Source organism: Artemia sp. Qi Xiang Cuo, chromosome 8 (genome assembly GCF_049724085.1).
Source record: "Artemia sp. Qi Xiang Cuo chromosome 8, ASM4972408v1, whole genome shotgun sequence".
In the NCBI taxonomy this organism is placed as follows: domain Eukaryota; kingdom Metazoa; phylum Arthropoda; class Branchiopoda; order Anostraca; family Artemiidae; genus Artemia; species Artemia sp. Qi Xiang Cuo.
The window spans coordinates 22,625,295-22,647,129 of record NC_142801.1 but is presented as its reverse complement, the minus strand read 5'-3'; the positions used below and the strand labels follow the sequence as shown (position 1 = coordinate 22,647,129).

At 36.2% G+C, this 21,835-nt stretch overlaps 2 protein-coding genes across 3 annotated transcripts in view; one reads left to right on the top strand and one right to left on the bottom strand.

Moving 5' to 3' along the window:
- Nucleotides 1-6,537, bottom strand: part of LOC148949248 (mitochondrial import inner membrane translocase subunit TIM44) — a 36,907-nt gene extending 30,370 nt beyond the window's left edge. The window contains exon 1 of one of the 2 annotated variants that reach the window (XM_089093293.1): nt 6,354-6,537. In XM_089093293.1, the coding sequence (XP_088949419.1) occupies nt 6,354-6,401 (48 nt within the window). In that variant the 5' untranslated portion in view covers nt 6,402-6,537. Of the gene's footprint in view, nt 1-6,322 lie in introns of both variants that reach the window. The other variant, XM_089093294.1, reaches the window with a different exon arrangement.
- Nucleotides 6,489-21,303, top strand: Paf-AHalpha (Platelet-activating factor acetylhydrolase alpha). The gene is made up of 3 exons (XM_089093295.1): nt 6,489-6,628; nt 11,832-12,038; nt 19,311-21,303. Exons 1-3 carry the CDS (start codon nt 6,548-6,550, stop codon nt 19,683-19,685), a joined length of 663 nt encoding a protein of 220 aa, XP_088949421.1. The 5' UTR covers nt 6,489-6,547; the 3' UTR covers nt 19,686-21,303.
- Nucleotides 21,304-21,835: the final 532 nt, after the last annotated feature.

Genomic DNA, 21,835 nt, shown 5'->3' with positions numbered 1-21,835 from the left:
TGTTGCACAACAGTAAAGATTGCCCTTTGGATAAAGGATTTCAAATCCAGCACACCATCCACTTGGCTAGGACAACTCAGTCAATACTAGTAGTCTAGTTGATTAGTCAATGTCAGGGGAGTAGTTCCAGCATTATTATGGGGGGGGGGGGCAGGGGGGTTTATATATGGTGAGTCAAGGGGTCTGGGCTGTTTAATTTTTTTTTTTCAATTTTTTTTAGGGGCAACTACCCCCCCCCCCCAAAAAAAAAGCTCCTGCCCAATTTAGTAGGTATTATAAGGAAGCTTGCATTCACATATCCCTATTAAACTCAAACATAAACGTTTCCAGACAATTTACTGATTTTTAGTCAACAAGCCAAAAGGTGTTTTTGAATTTTATGATTGACTGGAAGAAATATTAACAGTATATTCCAAAGTTTTGAAAATTAAACAAATCATCCTTAATGTGTTTATCCCAACTACTAGTAATGAGAGATCCTTTTCTACATTAACCTGGACTAATCCTATCTTAGGTCATCAATGTGTTAGAACAAGGCTTAGTGATCTGGTGTTGATATTTAGTGAAAAGGCACTTAAGAAATCATCAGATTAGATGCTATGGTTGATAATTTTGGAAAAATGAAACCTTGTTGATTCCTTGTGTTGCAACTAAACTGTAAATTATTTTCTAATATTAGTTCTAGGCTATAAGTATTCATTATCATTTGTAAATTGTGTCCTAATTTCATTAATTGATTCTGGCGTACTAATTTATTTGTTGGCCCCTCCAGTAGGAAAGGCTATAAAATTCTGAAAACTACTTAAAATTTTTTTAAAATATTTAATTATATCATTCCAAAAACACATTAGTTTACTTTACCCTCTGAATTTTCCTGTTGCTAGATGCAGCTGATATTGCTTGTTTGCAGTTAAATTAAGTTGAAGAAAAGAGTTGCATATGAAGAATTCTTGACATGTACAAATTGGGGTATAGCTATATTCAACCATTAGACAGAGGAGGGGGGGGGGGGGGGAGAGTAGAGTAATTTGTTTTTAGGAATGATCTTAGCAAGTATTTTAGAATTTCTAAAGTAGTTTTAGAATTTTATAGCAGTTCCTTTTGGAAGGGCCAGTCACTAAACCAGTACTGATTTTGAAGAGGCCTTTGCTAGCTGCCATACAGAATTACTGCTTTCCAACAGCTTTGTGAGCTGGCCAATTTAGGCAGTTCAGAAGGGTTACCCAGATCCCCCTATTTAAAACTTTATTTTTTTGCATGCAGACAATGTCTGTGCAGCAGAGGTACTAGTCTGCCTATGTCAGGAATGCTGTGTGGTTGGGGGCAAATCATCTAATGCTTCCTATGTTTTCCCCTAGATATCTCTAGATTCAGAGCTGGGTCAACTCTGGCTGAGTTTACAGAGCAATGTTGCTGACCCCCATTCCAAACCAAATAATTAGCCATACCAAGACTGAAGCCCCTGCCTTTTCAGACGCAGGTTTGTAAGTCTAGCAAGTCAACAATTACTTTCCAAGATAGCAAGGGTGTTTTTCCACAGTTTAAAAAAGATTTGAAGAATAAAAAGATAAGTCTACAAACCAAGATTAGAATACTAGTAGCACAGTGGTTAGGTATGGTTCTGAAACATGGGTGCTCCAAAGGACAGAGGGGGATTTGTTAGATGTTTCCAGAGAAAATGTATATGGATTCTTTTAGCTACCTATCTAACTGGCTGTATTTCAAACAGTAAGCTGTACAAAAAATACAGTATATATTAAAATAAAATGAAATACATTTATATTAATAACTGTACAACAAACCTGAACAACCCACTGACACTATATGCTGATGATTGCAAGCTCTTAGGACAGGCCCAAATTAGCCCCAATCACTCAACAATGCAGGAAGACTTAGGTCAACTATCTAGATGGTCATCTGAGTGGGGTTTGCAGTTCAACATGTCAAAATGCAAAGTCCTGGATCTTGGACACAAAAATCCTAGACAACCTTACTGTATTGGAGATTACAATGTATATTCTACTTGAAACTGTAAGTGAGGAGAAGGACCTGGGGGTTATTGTCAATGATGAACTCAAGTTCCATGACCACACACAAGCTCAAGTTGCCAAAGCAAACCAAGCCCTAGGGCTCATAAAATGAACATTTACCACCAGGAAACCATGTTTGGTGAAGATGCTGTACAATGCTATTGCATGTCCACACCTGGAATTTAGAATGACCCAAGCGTCTCCCCATTATAAAATGGATCTTAAAGCACTCAAGAGTGTCCAAAGACAAGCAACAAAGCTCATACCAGCTCTGCAAGACAAGCCATATGAGGAATGCCTTGTGTCCCTCAAACTCCCCACCCTAGTAAATCAAAGGAAGAGAGGAGACACAATCACTACTTGCAAACTGCTAGAAAATAACCTCTCAAGTCAAGTTTTCTCCTTATTCCTTGCAAGTACAACAAGAGGTCACACAAAGAAGCTGCAAGTCTCCCATTGCCATCAATGTGAGCACCAGCAATTCTTCTCTCTATGCACTGTCCCTTACTGGAACAGCCTCTCCAAAGCCACAATCCAGTCCCAAACCACAGATGCATTCAAGAAAGGAGTTGACCAGGACTGGGCCAATGTAGAGTATAGGCTAACCTGGGATGCCAAACCTTAGTCATATCAAATTACCAGCAAGATGTTCCACAGAAGGCTCATCATCACCTTATCTCACTGGGCATGCAATTTAAGGTAATTTAACATATACCCTACTCTCTAGAACTATACCAAGAGAAGGGTTGAGATGGCAAGGACATATTGCAGCTTGAAGGATGACAGATTGCCAAAGATTGTCTATTTCAGTCAGCCATCTAGGGCCCAATAAAAAGCAGGTTGTCCCCAAATTAGATGGGAGGCGGTCGTAAGAAATGATTTAATGAAAATTTCATGCTTCTTGAGAGGGCTTAGAAAGGGAGGCTTTGAATAGATTGGGATGGAGAAGTCTCCATAGCTCTATAGGCTAGGTGCTGTAGTTATTTGTTAGTAGCAGTAGTAAAAGCCGTTAATATAGAATTTTGTCATTAGTACATATGGAAGGAAATTTTGAAAGTAAATCTAGTGGTACATTTGGTAAAGGTCAAGAATAGCAGCTCTTCAGAAGGAGAGATGCTAGAACAAAAAGGAGATATATTTTTAGATTGCTAATTTTATGTGGAAAACCTACACTTATTCAACACTTAATGTCTTTTTTTTATGTTCTTTCCAAATTAAATAATTGCTCCTGAGACAAGTTCCATTTTGAGCACTTAAAGAAGCCCCAAAAGGTAACTTATTACCTAGTCTATAGTGTTTAGACAATGATATAAAGTTAAAAACAAGTTAGGTATAAAAATAAGCTTTTAAAGAAGGGCTTAAACAACTCTAGGATATTTCAGTCCCAAGTCAGAAAAAAAGGATGCATCAGTACTACCCATGTAAAAATGTAATTTTCCTTGTTGTTCAAGGTGAGGATTGCAAGTTTTCTATTTAGGGTCTTCAACAAATGATATACTTTCTGCTTTACTGTGATGCCTTTCTCAATGGTTTTTAAAGGTATTTTTAGAAATTCCTGCAAATTTGTTTTCAGAATAACATCTTACTAGTAAGACTAATGAAAATAATAATTACCATTCCTGAATCAGCAACAAGTGACAATTTTTAGTAACATATTTTTAAGCTTTTGGTTACTATGGGCTGTGTTGGACCCCTGTAAGATCTCAAAATGGAATTTGTCCAAGAAGGAATTAATGAATGGAAAGAGCATTAAAAAGGCATGAAACCAAGCCCTTGGACTAGGATGGACAAGTCCTTTTTTAAACTAGGATGTCAAATTATAACCAAAAAACACCACAAGCAAGATTTTTCTACAGGAGGGTGTTTAACATAACAAAAATTTAAGGTAAGTGACATTATCTCTTTTTCCCTAGATTAATTATGTGAATATATACAAATTTACCTTTTCTGTTTATTTTTATGGTTTTGTTCATGTTTTTGACAATTCATCCCCAGCCCCCCTAAAATGGTCTCGCATAGCTTTAGGCTATATAAAAAATTAACCAATAATTAGTAAAATTTTACTTTAGCTGCTTTTGGCTATCTTGGAAAGGGGTTAGGTTAGGAATATGAAACTTTCAGGGATGGGTCTACAGGCTAAAATATGTTCCAGGAAGGTATTTTGAAGCACCTACCTCCACTTCTTTGCTCTCTAGAGGGCCCTAAAATTTGCCTACATGACAGGTCTATACCTATTGAAGTTTTGACAAAACAACATTTTACCTTAATTTTCAGTTATCAGTTTCTTTTTCTTTGGCTTTAGTTCTGAAAAATGAAATTCTTGTTATTTAAGTAGAATTTTCAAGCCACATCAATGTTTTTTTTTGTTTTTTTTGTTCAAAATTTAGCAAATGAATTTGCATACCTTTAAAACCTTATAAATTGGGATTGAGCAAAGTTGTGAAGCTGAAAACAATTTTGTTGTACTTGATTTAAGCATAAGATCTATTTTGTATGGTTTCACTTTTATAACACATGGATTTTTAAAGGTCATCAAAGGTCAGGGCCTTCTAGAGGGAGAAGGAGTGGAGGTAGGTACTTCAAAATACCTTCCCATGGCATACTTTAGCCTGTAGATCCATCCCTGAAAGTTTCATTTTTATAACTTAATCTCCCCCTCCCTTTTCTCCCCCTAAACCCCCAAAAACAACAGTTTAAATATTGTCAACACATTGGAAACCACGCTAAGCATTAATTACTGCATAACAGTGTCTTGAATTAACCCATACAAAATGGATTTTCTGTTGTATCTCCAGTTTGACATATATAAAAGAGTGCATTTAACATAAAAATACCAAGTTATCTGTAGGACTTGTGCATGTTTGCTATATAGGGTATGTAGTTTTTTATACATAGCTGGTTTCCCTGGTCACTATTAGATATCCATATGGATATCTAATAGTGACCAGGGAAACCAGCTATGTTTAAAAACTTTCTAGCATAATAAACTTTCTAAGCACATTAGCCTAGAGGTAGGTTCCCTGTTAGTTACATTCTCTCTGAGAATAGGCAGGTGGCCGACTACTGGGTGTCTTACCCTAATAGTACAAGGTGTAAAATGTCATCTGCATTACTTTATTCATATTTGCTCTATAATAGTATAAGATATAAAAAGTCATCTGTATGACTTTATTCATGTTTTCTCAATAATAGTGAGATATATAAAAAGTCATTTGTATGACTTTATTTATGTTGGCTCTATAAAAGAATGAGGCATAGGCTAAAGTCATCTGTATGACTTTTTATCATTCTATATACTAGGAGAAAGCAAGATATTGTCTTCTGTTTGACTTTATACTGCATTCTATATGAGACTAAATGACAATTTTCTATTGCTCAGATATAAAGAAAATGTTTTCTATAATGTCATATGTGGGTAACCCAGCCTAAGTGACCTTACATAACAGGCTATTTGTAGGTCAACAAAGTAGAACCGTTCTAGGTAAAATTCTACTTTTGGCTATCTTGGGAAGGGGTTAGGTTAGGAAAATGAGACTTTCAGGGATGGGTCTACAGGCTAAAGTATGTCCTGGGAAGGTATTTTGAAGTGCCTACCTCCACTCCTTCTCCCTCTAGAGGGTCCTGAAATTTGCCTACATGACAGCTCTATACCCATTGAAATTTTGACAAAACACCATTTTACCTTAATTTTCAGTTATCAGTTTCTTTTTCTCTGGCTTTAGCTCTGAAAATGCAATTTCAGTTATTTGAGCAGAATTTTAAGACACATAGGCTAAATAGTTTATTTCCAAAATTTAGGAAATGTATTTGCATATCTTTAAAACCTTATAAATTGGGATTGAGCAAAGTTGTGAAGCTGAAAACAATTTTGTTTTACTTTATTTAAGCAGAACATCTATTTTGCAAGGTTTCACTTGTATAACTCACATATTTTTAAAGGTCATCAAAGGTCAGGACCCTCTAGAGGGAGAAGGAGTTGAGGTGGGTACTTCAAAATATCTTCCCGGGACATACTTTAGCCTGTAGACCCATCCCTGAAAGTTTCATTTTCTTAACCTAACCCCTTTCCAAGATACTCAAAAGTAGCTAAAGTAGAATTTTACCCAGTTCTACCCTGAGACTGCAATCAAAGGATGACTGTAAACTTCTTATTAGCCTACACCCCCCTTCCTCCCCAAAGAAAAAAAAATCCTATGTAGCCTATGGGCCTTGAGTCTCTTGTTCATAAACCTATTGTTTATCCACTTGACTAGGCTATGAATAGAACTATATTAAAAGATAAGTATACGCACAGAGAATTACAAGGTAGTTGTGAATTCTTACACTTATTGGCGGACTTGTCCTGGAATAGACTTTTGAAAAGTAAGCCATAAATAGCCAAAAGATTTTCGGAACTTCTTTCTATTTCTTCATTAAATGCATACATAAGAATATTGAATAATATAAAGGCGTTATAGACTCTTGCTCGTGAAATACTTTGCTCCTTCTGTTTTTTAAGTTAGAACTGCCTCTCAAAAATGCAAGGGATGCCAGAATCTGAAGCTAATTTGCCATCAAAGCCAGAAGACATTCAAGGAGATGGTCGATGGCTCAATGTAGTAAGTCTAAATTTTAATGCCATCTATTTGTATGGTTGTCTCTCTAAAGTCGTATTTTCTTCGGAAATTTAGAGTATAGAAGTGGGCCCCGTTATCAGTTGGAGTTTTTTTTTTAAACAAAGTAGAAAGCAAATCAACCAATGAAAGTAAAAGACAAGGTATTTTTTTTTGTCAATACCATTTATCTTATTCTTTCGAAAGTTGATTTGCTTTCTACGTTGTCCGTTAAACGCCAAATGAAAACAGCTTTAGAGAAAAATTAAAGGCAGTTCTTTAGAGGAGTGGGCTATTTTATTAGAAAGCTATCATTCTAATTTCGTCTTTGTCATTCTTGACTGTAATCTTTTCGTTAATGGGCTGCAATTTACCGAAGGCGCCACATTGTCCATTGTTCATCCAAAACTCAAGCACCACATTGTCCCTCAAACGCCAAATGAAAATGGAGCTCTAGAGAAAATATATAGCTGTTCTGTAGAGAAGTGAGTTATTTTATTAAGAAGCTATCATTCTAATTTATTCTATTCTTTGTCATTCTCCACAGTCATATTTCCTTTCTTGATCTGCAGTTTACAGAAGCGGAATATTCAGAAGTAGCTGCAGAAGCTAATTATGATTATTCCAAATTGATGTTTAAGTAAATAATACAAGACGAGGAACGAAGCTGAATAAAAGCAGAGCTTTCGAAATCAAACAAGCGACGCGATGTTTTACAATGTGTTTTATTGGTATTATTTTTTTAAACAAAGAAAGAATCGGCCTGCATGTCTGAGGCAATAATAACCATCCTTTTCTGGCAGTTTCCAATGAAAATAGGGCTAGATTCAGAATTATCAGTTGCCCAAAAGTGCGCAGTAGGGTGACTTTGCAAATGTATGAAATAATTTAGTATGTCAAAAGTAGCACATAGCTTAAAAGAAAGAATTTGAAGCCTCATTTTATTCACTGCTAGTTTAGAATTTTTTTTGAAACTGCTAGAAGTGAAAGGCAGTAGATGCAGTTAATACATTCTTAGACCACACTGGCTATACATGACAAATGAAACTCAGAGAGGAAAGAAAATAACAAAATGCAAAATAAAATCGAAAAAGGTGAAAAAATGAGGATTTTTCAGCCAGTGGAAAACCATGAAGAACAAGAAAATATAAGCAAATATTTTGACAAGTACTTTCGCCAAGTCGTCCTCAGTGCCAAACAAAAAAGAAAAATAAAAAAAAAAAACGAAAATCTAACCTTTTGAAGTTTATCGGACAAAGACAGAACAGACACTAAATAAAAACCAGGCGGGAATCAATGAAAAAGAATTTACCAAGATGATTGAATGTGGGAAATTTTTACATCGGTAGGACCCATCAACAACTAGGTGAACGTTTGCATGAGCACAAAATTTCAATGGGTACGTCAAGCAGATTAAAAAATAACAATGACAACATCCATTCAGCATTACCATCCCATATTTTCGTAAATCCAACCAATCTGGTTCTTTTTGATGAGACAACCTTAATATCAACTGTAAATGGTGAACCACAAACGTTTAAAGAGGTAATTGAATAAAAAAATACATTAACCAAAATTTATCAATAAATAGAGATACTGGAGATATTTCATTAAGCCCAATTTACGACAGTTAAATTTTGAAGGACTCAATCAATATTTTCACCCGGTATAACTTAAAGGAACCTATTTGCATATCTAATGAAAACCGAAACTGTAGACCAGCTAAGACTATTGCAAGGCAAAGGATTCCTGCTCAATCATCGTGGTAAATTCTTTTTCATTGATTCCTGCCTGGTTGTTATTTAATATCTGTTCTGTATTTGTCAGGTAAACTTCGAAAGGTTAGATTTTCGTTTTTTTTTCTTTTTCTTTTTGTTTGGCACTGAGGACAACTTGGTGGAAGTCCTTGTCGAAATATTTGCTTATTTTTTCTTCTTCTTCATGGTTTTCCACTGGCTGACAAAATCCTCGTTTTTTCACCTTTTTTGATTTTATTTTTCATTTTGTTATTTTCTTTCCTCTCTGAGTTTCATTTGTAGATGTACTTCTTTCAAAAATGTAAATGGCAATCCTTGGGTTTGATCTCAGTTATCTCACGCCTGCTTCAGGCTTGCTTCAAGCCTGCTAGTTGTCCAATGGCTGCTTGGTTGTAAGCTCAAATCAAGGCTTGAAACAAGCTTGCAAAACAAGCAGGTAGTAAAGCGAACTTTTGATGTAGGGTTGTTTCAAGCCTGCAATTTTGAAAACGCACATGAAACAAGCTTGCAAAACAAGCCAGTAGTAAGATTTTTCATCCGCTTTGATAATGGACAGCAGACTGTTATCAAGCCCAATTCTTGATACAGGCCTGGTTCCTTTTTGTCTGCTAGCAATGATCTGTTACCTCATGCGTGCTGATCTTATAGAGAAATTCTTTAGTAATTTAGCAAACACTTTTCTGTTAGCTTGCAACAACACAATTCTTAGAAAGCGGTTTTGTTAAGATGGCAGAAATGCTGCTAATCTCAGGGGCTTAACAGGAAATTAAGCATAATATAAAGAACTAAATTCAAAAATGTACAATAAGATAAAACTTTATTAATCTAACAAGAAAAAAAAACAACAAGAAATAAAACATCAAATATCCCCCCAATAGGCTTTATGGCCAAGAATGCAGGAAGACATAAAAACAAACAAAAGACAGAAAAATAAACCAAACCAAAGAATTAGAAAATAAAACACACCTACACACTAAAAAGGAAAAACACTGATCAGGCGCCAATTGAATATTTGCTGAAAACCAAGCTGAAGCAAAGTGCCATGTCCAATAAACAAAACAATACACGTTTTGTTTACTTAGACCAGACCAGACTTAGACCAGAGAACTTAGACCAGATCAGAGAAACCAACTTAGACCAGACCAACTTAGACCAGACCAGAATAACTTAGACCAGAGAAACCAACCACACCTGTGCGGATACATTAAATATGCAAACCAAAGGAGCGATTAGGTTACTGGTTTCATTGCAAATGAATTCCTTTAACTCATTGTTTACGAAAGTGGTTATAGATATAACTTTTCTAGTAAGGATAATGCTTCCGATTTCATGTGTCAAATTAAGTTAATTTGGCCAGAGACAAATACCCTCAAAACTGCAAACCCTCGAGGTAAAAAAAGATCATGTTTCTCTTGCATATATTCGTTTTGCTTTTGGAAAAGTTGTTAGTTTTCACTTATTTTAAGCATTCGTAATGAGGGTTGATTTCATTTATATTTGCCGGATTCAATCGAATCAGTATAAAAGAAGAGTATTCAGAAAAGCTGTGATATTTTTCAAAATTTTGCGAGCTTTCACTTTTTTATATTTTTAGTGTTAAGAAGTTATAAGGGGAACATATTTTCAGTCTGTCTCGCCGCAGGTGCCGTGGCTTCACGGTAAGTTAAGGCCCCAAAACAAAATCAAATGGCATAATGTTCAGTAAGACTTTAATTAACATATAAATGCTTAAAAATGTATAAAAACAACAAATTAAATGAGGCACAAAAATCCATAGTAATTTATCATTAGAAAAACTTGTGAGTCCAATTTTTCCTCCCTTGATATCTTGACGTTCTGCAGTCAAGTTTCGTTAAAACTTGGACAATGACGCTTTCTTTAGTTTGTGTTTCTGACCTATTCGCACATACATACATGTACCAATTCTTTATATGTTTGTGATTTTACTTATTTTACTACGATATCCTTAAAGACAATATCCACCAATTTTTTCCCCTTCAATGCCAGAGAAAATTCATTAGGTTGGTGAAAATAGGTCAAAACTGAGCTCGCCTTGCTCAGAAATATCTATACAACTACCACCACTACTACCAACAACTCGTTGCGTCACCAAGTCGCCTGATGCCAACACAGTTCCCTCTCTATCCCAATCTATCCAAGATCATCCTCTTTACACTTTCTCAAGAAGTTCCGATTTCCCTTAAAACTTCCCTTAAGACCTTCTCTCATCCCATTCAGGGACGACCTGTTTTTCGTTTGGCACTACATGATTGACCGGCAAAAACGATCTTTGGCAATCTGTCACCCTTCATCTGTAGAATGTATCCAAGCCATCTCAACATATCTCTTGTTATAGCCCTAGAAAGCAGGATTGAACCAAGTTTTTTGAACAACTTACTGTTTGAAATAGGGTCAGTCAGGAGGCTAACCAAAACAACCTTACTGTCTAGGTAAGTGAAGCTGTCCACTTGATCCATTTTCTAGTAACCCACTATCACCTCTCCAATATCACTTGTTCCCAGTTTTAACGAATCAGTCTTTTTAATATTAAATTTCAAACCCATTCTTGCACCCTGAACTCACAAAACCTCCAAAAAATCATTCATTTTGCTAACATTTTCATCTAGGACGCTCAAATCATCAACATAATCAAAGCCAATGAGAGTTTTACTTTCTTATTCTATTCTGTGCTCTCCCATATCATTTGCAATATCTATAAAAATTGATTATATGCTTTTGGTACCACATTTGTAACATTTTGTGGCTTATGAAACTACCCCCTCCCCCATCCAAAAAAGTCCTGTTCATCTTCTATTGATCTTCTCTTGTAATTTCTTACTGGGAAAACAAAATGTTAATCCAATCGAGAACAGGTTTCCATCTGGGCAGGGGCGAAGCTAGGGTATTGTGTTTGGGGGGAGGGGGAATGAAGAATGTGCCGACAAAATCGTTCAGTATGCCGAAAAATGTGGACGCTTTAGAATTTTTGTGAAGGAAGTCCGCCCTTAGCTGCGCCCCTGTATCTGGGATCGAACGGGAGAGAGGCTCCATGTATAACAGGCGTTATAGCTGCTACAATATCAAGCCATGTAAACTTATCTTATATAAGTTATGATCCAAGTGCAAAAGTGCTCAAATATGTCTCAATTGTCCATTAGGATAAATGCCCCCCCCCTCTCCCCCAAAAAAAGAATAAAAAAATTTATGCAATTCTCTTCTCTTTCTAATTCAAAATGTTCCTATGTTGGATTTTTTTCTGATATTCCAATCCCCCTCCCCCAGTGAAAAATGTCCGTTTGAACCCATTGGGACAATGAGGTGTTCTTTTGTCTGTGAATTTTACTTATTGACGAATGGAGACAGGCTTTCTGGTCGAAGTTGATTGTAATTGTTATGTATAGACTTGTTGAAGCATGTTCTAATTTTTCTCTTAAACTTTTCTATTTTTTCAGCATGAGCGGTTCCTGTCTGAAGGAAAAGAAAAGGAGCCAGAAGTGGTACTTATTGGAGATTCCTTGTTGTCTCATCTTTCTTATACACAAATGTGGTCTGAAAAATTTGTCCCGCTCCATTGTTTAAATTTTGGGATCAGTGGTGACCAAACCCAACATGTTCTTTGGCGTGTAGAGAATGGCGAACTAGACAATGTTAATCCTAAGGTAGTAAACATATAAGACATTTAGGAGCCACTGCTGCTAATTTTACGTTTTAGAATTTTGAAATGTTAGTGTCAAAGTGGCTCATTGGCTCATTATCTTACACAGTTGTAAAGGATGTCCCCTAAAAGCAAGAATTCCTTGGGCGAAAATGCACACACATTGTTTGGGAAAGTAACGGTGTTAGGAGGCCCAGAAGTGGGGAAAAAGGTATTTGTCCCTTATATATTTGAGACTTACAGCCGGAAGTCCTTGGGCCAAGAGCCTAATGTACAAAAAGATCTGTTCGGGGTAAGGTCCCCCTAGAAAAGGGTCCCGAAAAGGTCACATATTTTTTTTTTTGACTGGCAAAAAACTTAAAGCTTTAGGTCTTTGTACTAAGGCAACCCAAATGCAGAAGGAAGAAAGAAAACATTTGCTCCTAATCGGGGCCAAATAAAGAGCGAAAAAGAGCTAAATATCTTTTTTTTAATTATATGGGACTGTAAATCAATAAGTGGAAAATGTCTAGTCGGTTTTGTATTTTTTTTTTGGGGGGTGGGGTGGCTTCATCTTTTATGTTGTTGATTTCTTTCATACATTGGTATTTCGTTCCTTTGATGCTAACATCTACTAGATTATAATATGAAATTGACACCAGAAAATGAGGTTCTTGTTGAAAATTACTTTTGTAATATCAAGACGAATTAACGAAAGGTACATGGATACAAAGAGTAGCTTTTGAATGAACCCCTAAACATGTCTCTAAGACCTCGCGGTAGCCTGCTAGCTTTGACCAAAATGAACAAGACAGATCACAGCTACCTCTTCAAAAAACTGATTTTTTTAATTTTTAGGATGGGTTCCCAAGACCTCTATACATGGGATTCTAATGACGTCCTTATAATTTAGATCAATCACCATTTTCGGGAAATTTCAGACTTTATTATTCCACAAAATACATATTACAAAAGAGTCAGAACTAGCATGTTATTCGGCAAAGAGACCAAGCTCTGCACCAAAATTCCCCTAAAACTTGGTTTTTACAATAGGTTTTACTGTAAAGACTAGCCTATATGACAGGTATTATTCCTGAATCACCTTTAAATGGAAAATTTTTGTAAGAAGACAGTTTTTTTCATTACGCATTTTTAAACTTTTGGTTACTATGGGCTGCAGTTCGGTCCTACTAGGTTGCAGTAGCAGCTGCATCCATGATATACAGAATATGTTTGATTTAACAAAAAAAACTATAGGCAAAATATCATTCATTCTCAGAGTTGGAATATGGAGAACGGCATCCTGTTCCCAAGAACTGTCCAAGGACTCTTGGACTAACTAAAACAAATGGTGAAAGGCCTTCTATAGTTTCATATTTTCGTTTCAGTTACCCTTTTAAGTGTTGATACTACCCCCCCCCCTCTGTGGTCCTACAAAAGGCATATCATGGGTCTTAGAGTTTCTGTCATTTTATTTCTACCCAAAATTTGTCGAGAACAACCCGACAGTGAAAGTATTATATATTCCTATATTTTCATTTCAATTGCTATTCGAATATCGATGTTGTCCCTGCGTCCCTATGAAGGATGTTCCTGGGTCTACTATAATTTGTGCTATTAAACTGTTCTCCCAACGTTGGTCCAAAAGAATGACAAATCGAAAAATTTTGGCTCAAAAATATATTCGTATTTTTAACCAATACTTTTTTGATTTTTACCTACCTCCCACATCCGGAAAAATTATTTTGCACACGGGTTAGAAACACTCTTTTTTAAGTACTGGAGCATAATAATGCCCCCCCCCCTTCTCAACCCCAAAAATTACAAAAATTAAATTCCCTTAACCCCCGCCACAAAAAAAAAATGTTCTTCAACGTTTCAACTGCCCTCCGACCCCCGCTGTGAGGCAAAATATAATAAACTTGCCACAACCTCGTACGGAATTTAAAACGGTAAGAATTTTTATTGCTGAAATCTTATGACTGTATAGTGAGAAATACTCGCTTGGTTTCACTCTTCAGATAGTCGTTTTGTAACGTCGCATGATTGTTTTTAGCATCAATACTACCACCCAATGGATACAATACTCTATCTAGCAGCACTTAATCATAAAGAGAACAAGGAGTTGTCCTTATCATGACTTATGAAATAAAAAGTTCCTACTCAGGTGGCGCCCAATCTCATCGTGGATCCTTGCTACGAAGTACCAGTTTTGGTGAAAGTCAAACACTATTTATGGAAAATCTGCTTTAATTTTGAACTTTGGGGTTCAAATGGCAGCCCAATACTTTCAATCAAAAAGCTTAGAAGCACACCCACTTTGGTGCAAATCAAACACCATAGTTCCTCATTGAACTTTAGAACATTCAGCAATGATTAAATATCCTAAAAAAAACGTCCTATTCAGACGTTTTATAAACTGTTTTCATTCCTAATACAGTTTGTACTCAAGAAATTATGTGTATGTTCTTTGTAAAATGCTGGTAGATATTATAAATTTAGTCAAGGAAAATTTTGAAAAAGCTTATAGTCCAAAGCCCTTTAAGGCAATTAGGGCCAAGCAAATAAATACATTTCTTAAGCCTAGATAAATCTTCCAGGTTCCAGCAATTTTTTTTGTAATTTTTAAAAACAAAGTTGCTGCTTCAAGATTTGACTTACTTTTGACTTAAAGCTCTTGCTCGACAGCGTCGCCAGCGTAGAGAGAACCATACGTCAGCACCGTTAGTCGTCTCCAGAGTAGCCTGTTTTTTGCAAGGGTAGGAGCTTCACTGGGGTTAATGCCCCACGCCGTGGGTCGATCGTGGATGATATCTGCCCATCTCATACGTGGTCTACCTCTGAGGCGTTTTCAGCCGTTTGCAGTTGGATCAAAGTCAAATATAACTCGGGCAGGTGTTTCAGTGGGTAGGCGAAGTAAATGACCGTACCAACGCAGCGAGCGGGACTCAAGCTGTTCGGACAGGGGTGGTAATTTAAAGGATCGGAGGATATCCACGTTCCATACCCTGTCGAGTCGCCCAGCATGGTTGGTTTAGTAAAGGTGTGTTTTCTGAACAGAATATACCCTCATCATCTGCGACAGAGTCGAAGGTCGAGTCTGACAAATACAAAACGACACTTGTTACAGAGGCAGAGCAGAAACGAGCTTTTATGAGACGGCTGATCTGGGGTTTGTGGAATATTGTTCTCAGTAAGCGGCCGAAGACGGCATTCGCCTTTGCCACCCTTCCGGATATCTCTGCATCTAGATTTCCGTTTGAACAAAAAATTGAACCAAGGTAGGTGAACTGCTTGACTATCTCAACATCTTGGCCACATACTTCTATAGTTGTCAGGGGGCTGCATGGTATCTTGTCCACAGATAATATGTTGGTCTTGGTCCGGTTTACATTTAAACAAAGTTTTCATGCAACAGATGCTAGCGTTTCCAGGGCAGTTTTGATGTCAGTGAGATTTTCGCATACCAGTGCAACATCGTCAGCGAAGTCCACATCTGCCAGAACTCATCCAGCAAAATCAATACCAAACAGATGCGCCAGCGGTGTTTTGTTGAGAACATGGTCTATGACACAGTTGAAGAGTTCGGGAGCAGCAGCGCAGCCTTGCCGAACACCATTTCTAATTTGAAAATGTGATGAGAGCTGGCCATTTACAAGAACAGCACTTTCGGTCAGCAAGATTAAAAAAAAAAAAAAAAAAAATCATTTTTTGGATAATATAATATAGTTATATGTGTAATGAACAGCAGCAACAACAAATAATGCTTGCTCTTTCTAGGTTGCAGCAGCAGCTGCAACCATGATATACAGAATATGTTTAATTATACCTTCAACAAAAAAAAACTATTGGCAAAATATCATTCATTCTCAGAGTTGGAATATGGAGAACGGCATCCTGTTCCCAAGAACTGTCCAAGGACTCTTGGACTAACTAAAACAAATGGTGAAAGGCCTTCTATAGTTTCATATTTTCGTTTCAGTTACCCTTCTAAGAGTTGATACTACCCCCCCCCCTCTGTGGTCCTACAAAAGGCATATCATGGGTCTTAGAGTTTCTGTCATTTTATTTCTACCATTTATTTCATTTTATTTTTAAAAACAAAGTTGCTGCTTCAAGATTAAAAAAAAAAAAAAATCATTTTTTGGATAATATAATATAGTTGTATATGTAATGAACAGCAGCAACAACAAATAAGGTTCATTTCCTATATTGTGTCCTAATACTATCGAATTTAGTTCATAATGCCTTAGTTAGTCCAAGGACTCTTGGACTAACTAAAACAAAGGGTGAAAGGCCTTCTATAGTTTCATATTTTCGTTTCAGTTACCCTTGTAAGAGTTGATACTCCCCCTCCCCCTGTGGTCCTACAAAAGGCATATCATGGGTCTTAGAGTTTCTGTCATTTTATTTCTACCATTTATTTCATTTTATTTTGAAAAACAAAGTTGCTGCTTCAAGATTAAAAAAAAATCATTTTTTGGATAATATAATATAGTTGTATATGTAATGAACAGCAGCAACAACAAATAAGGTTCATTTCCTAAATTGTGTCCTAATGCTATCGAATTTAGTTCATAATGCGTATTCTTCTTTTTCATCGCCATCTTTTTGGTTACATAACTTGTGTTAATTCACAGAAAACAGGCTTATGAGAAGGGGGGGGGGGAATTAAGTCTGTTTTTTCAAGTTGTGATAATTTCCTTTGTCAACTTTTTCAACATTGTTTAGAGACGTTTGAGTTTTGGGAAGATAAGAAATAACTAGCAACAAAGCCGCGACATGGATTGTGAGATCTTTTCACACATTAGAGATCTTGTAGAGTCTCTTTAAAAGAAAAATTTTGCTTGAATTATTTATGTCTGTATCTTTGCTCACTATCGCAAATTTTTATTTTTCCAAATAATTTTCTGTTCTGCTTCAGAATGATAGCTATCATAAACAAGTGAAATTAAACATTTTTATGCAACGCTGAAAAAATTACGCCAGCTTTGCCTCTCACAGAGACAATCTTTATTGGCTTTACTCTAATTAAATAAAAAAAAAACAATTTTTTTCATCTGAAAGTAAGGAGCAACATTAAAACTTAAAATGAACAGAAATTATTACGTAGGCCTATATAAAGGGGGTTGCCCCCTCCTCAACACCTCGATTTTTACGCTGAAGTGTTTTAGTACTTTGGAAATAGAGTATTATTGTTCTATCTAACCAACCTTTCCGTTTTACGAGTCGCCCTTGAATAATTGGGAAAGAATTCCATCTTTAGATTATAGAGCAAGTTATTAAGGAGGGGGAACCCACTTTACATACGCAATAATTTCTCTTGTTTTAATTTTGCTCCTTACTTTCAGTGGAAAAACTAGTTTTTTTATTTAATTTCTGATCATTTTTTTAAATAATACCAGGAAATCTGGCCCATATCCACGAAGAAACCCCCTCCCCACGAAAATATCCTCTAGACAATTCAATCCCAGTGAAAATTTACCCGGACTATTACTCTTAACTATTCTGAGCGTTTAATCGAGATGGAAAAGAGAAAGTAAGACATATGAAAATAGCTCTGTATAAAAATTCTGGAAAATTCCCCCAGTGTACAATTTCCCCTGACAAGTTCACTCCCTGGTAACTTCCCTCCCCATGGAAATCTCCCCAGTGGAAGAATCCCCAGCAGAAAATTGGTCCCCCCCCCCACCCAAAAATGTATGCCTACATTCCAATAACAAATACTCTGCGCAAACAGTGGGCAAATTTTATAACTAAAAGACCTTTCCCCTTGGGCCGTAGGGGTGGGGGCTGTCATTTTATACCCAAAGGCATAGTTATTGGGTCTTTCAACCATGATGAACAAAATGGCTATCTCAAAATTTTTATCAGACGATTTTGGGAAAATGGGGCGGGGGAGGGGGCCTAGCTGCCCTCCGATTTTTTTGGTTACTTAAAACGGGCACTAGAACTTTTAATTTCCGCTTGAGTGAGCCCTTTCCCGATATTCTAGGACCACTGGGTCGATACGATAACCCTTGGTAAAAAAAAAATAAAAATTAACACGCATCCGCAATTTTCCTTCTGGCAAAAAATACAAAATTCCACATTTTTGCAGATAGGAGCTTGAAACCTATACAGTAGGGTTCTCTGTTACGCTGAATCTGATGGTGGGATTTTCATTGAGATAACTTGACATTTAGGAGCTGATTTCCCCTTTTTTCGAAAATCAGGAAAATTTTCTCAATTTTCTCGTAATCTTTGATGGGTAAAACTAAACTTAATAAAATTTATATATTTGAAATTAGAATAAAAAGCCGATTCTTTTGATATATCTATGGGCAAAAAATTCAGTTTCTTAGAGTTTTGGTTACTATTGGACCGGGTCGCTCCTTACTTACAGTTCGTTGCCACGAACTGTTTGATAAGGGTTTCAAGTCTTTTATCGCCTTGACCAAGTTTATTATTTTGGTAAGAATAAATAATACATATCATTTTCCTTAGTAAGAATATTGAAGTTTATTTGGAATCCCTCTGACTTTAACCTGTTGGAATTTAGGTCTAACTGCTTTCTCTTTCCTGCGAATAATTTTTAAAGCAGGTAAGACTCCATATTGTCTTTAAAAAAAAAAAGCCAGATCAGAAACACTTGAGCGCAGGAGAGTTTCGTTGTGTCTCGGTCTTGCAAAAAATGCGATAGCAAACCCTCGCACGGGAAATATTTTCCCCAATAGACACTCTCCAACCAGATTCCGATCAACTCATTTTGTTTCTGAACCCATTCTTATCTTGTCCCCCATTCGCTGCTTTACTACCAGATATAAAAAAATATCTGTCCCCTTCTTTTCGGAAAAAATCAAGAAAACATCCCGGTAGTGTTTCATTTTTCATTATTTCATTCTGACGTTGCCAAAATTTTATATTTTGTTTCCTTGTATTGTGCCCCTCCCCCTTTTTATATGTACCTTAAATCGTTTAATTGAATATATTATATAATTTTTTTTTTGCTTTACCAGGTTTTTTCCCTTTTTAGCCTAATCTAACACTGCATTTTAATTACTTTGACTAAGGAACGATTTTTCACTCTGTTGTAGTTGTTTTGGTATTGTTTGCCATTTTGTCAGTTTTCTTTTTTTTTTTTGGGATTTTTTTTCTTGTTTTGTTTTTTTATGATTCCGAAATTGTAATCCGGCCATTCGAGGCTTGTGATAAAAAAATTTCGGAGTAAATATCTTATCTTATCTTCGGTGCTTTTGTATACTGTCGTGAGCAATTCAGAAGCTATATTTTTAAGACAGTTTTGCTTTTATTTCAGGCCGTCGTGCTTCTTGTTGGGACGAATAATGTGAAACACGGACCAAAAGACGTTGTAAATGGCATCTTAAAAATAACTCAAAGCGTCCAGAGAAAGTTACCAAGTGCAACTATTTTCGTTTTGTCGCTCTTGCCTCGAGGAAAATATCCAAATCCACTTAGAGAAAAGAATAAAAAAGTAAATGAACTTTTAAAGGAGGAGTTGATAGGCAAGGATCAAGTAAAACTTGTTGATATAAGTTCTGGTTTGATTCAGCCAGATGGAACAATATCTCACCTTGATCTGCATGACTATCTACATTTGAGTGTAACTGGCTATGAAAAAATATTTTCAATAGTCTATGATAATTTGTTATCATGTCTTATTGATATATGAATTAAGAGAAATTTTCGACTTGAAATCCATGAAAGGGAAGAAACTTAGCTATTCTACTTATAATCTCTTAACCGTATTCATCATTTTTAGTAATAGTAGTACATATATAAGTGAAGCTATTCACTTATCCATCTTCTCGTTGCCCATCATCACCTGTCAACTACACAACTCATAAATGTTAGAATTCCATGTGTAGCAAAACTGTATAGTCTATTAAGGAAAGCTTCATAAGATGTCTTGGCTGCTAGGTTAGGAAAATCAAACTTTCAGGGATAGGTCTACAGAATAAATTATATCCTGGAACGTAGGCTTGATTGTACATTTTCTGTGTCAATATTAAAATTGTATTTGTTTGACGTTTATATTATTATCAAAATTCTATCATTTGGGTCCTATTTAAAATGACAACTCTAAAATTACCGGCCTTTACCATAAATAGTTGGATGGGGAAAATTCGATGAAAAATGTAAGGAAAAAATTCAATTAAAATCAAGCAGTTACCGGCATGCATCAAGACATGGCTATTTGTAGAAACAGCCAAGACAGATAGATTAGGATAGAGGAGGAACTCGGACTGGTGTGTTGGCATCAGGGGTCTGGTGCTGTTATGAGTTGCTAGGACTACTACGGCTACTACTAACAGCTCACTATAGCACCATGCCGCCCAAGACCAGCACAGCTACACGTGTTCCTCCATCCAAATATATTCAAAGCCTCCCATTTTACACCCTCCTAAGAAGTGCCCATTTCCCTTAAATCAATCCTTACGACTTCATTTCATCTCATTCGGGGACGACCTGCTTTTCGTTTGGCCTTAGACGGTTGGCCGACAAGAACAGTCTTTAGTGATCTGTCGTCCTTCATCCGTAGAACGTATCCTAGCCATGTCATCCTTTCTCTCATTATAGCCCTAGAAAGCTGGACTGAACCATATTTATGGCAAAGCTTACTATTTGAGATAGCAGTAGTAATACCTTGAATTCCGAATAAATTGGGCAGTTTATCAATTAGTTCGTGATTGATCAGATTCCAAGTAGTACCAAGAATTGTGGACAGTTAATTTTTCATTTTTATATTCTGATTATTTACATTTAACTAGGCTATAACTTAAAAAAAAAAGTAATAATGAGTTTGCATGGTTTGAAAAATGACAGCAACAAATTGTGTTTATTAACAGAGGAAAGCTTTCATTTAAAATTTTGACTTTTTTAACTACCCTTTCTACATCATTTTTTGTAATATAACTACCATAACTGAATATCTCCAGTAGTAAAGAAAAGAAGAAACAGCTTAACCAGTGAAAACAAAATAGACTGTGTCATTTGGGTCACAGGAATGGATTGTATTGGATTATTAAATTACAGGAAAATCATGGAATCTACAAGATTGAACAATTCTATCATATGGAGTAGTTTTTCACCTTGTTCTTCATAATCAGTAATATTTAATGCATTTCAATAAAAAAAAAATATTATCAGTTGTTCATTATTGTTTGGTATAATTTCTTGTTCAAAAAAAAGAAGTGTGAAAGTTTTAGAGGTTTTGCGAGTTCAGGGTGCTAGTATTGGTTTGAAAATTAATGTTAGGAAGACTAAGTCACTAAGGATAGGAATAAGTGAAGATGAAAAGGTGACGTTGGGTAGCGAAAAGATTGATCAGGTGGGCAGATCCACTTACCTTGATAGTATTATTAGTAAAGATAATGGGTGCAGTGAAGAAGCTAAATGTAGAATAGCCAAGGCTCAGGGTGTTTTTTCACAGTAAAAAAAAGTCTGGAAGAATAGGAAGATAAGTCTGCAAACCAAGATTAGAATCTTAGAAGCTACAGTGATGACAGTGGTCAAATATGGCTCTGAAGCATGGACGCTCCGAAAAGCGGATGAAGATTTGCTAGATGTTTTCCAGAGAAATTGCTTAAGGATTGTTCTGGGTACCCGGCTGACTGACCGTATTTCAAACAATAGGCTATACGAAAAATGTGGTTCAATACCGCTTTCTAGGTCTATAATGAAAGAAAGGTTAAGGTGGGTGGGGCACGTTGTGCGAATGAATGATGATAGATTGCCAAATATTTTTCTTGTTGGCCAACTCTCTATGGCTAAATGGAAAACAGGTCGTTCCCGTTTGGGATAGGAGGACGCCATTAAGAA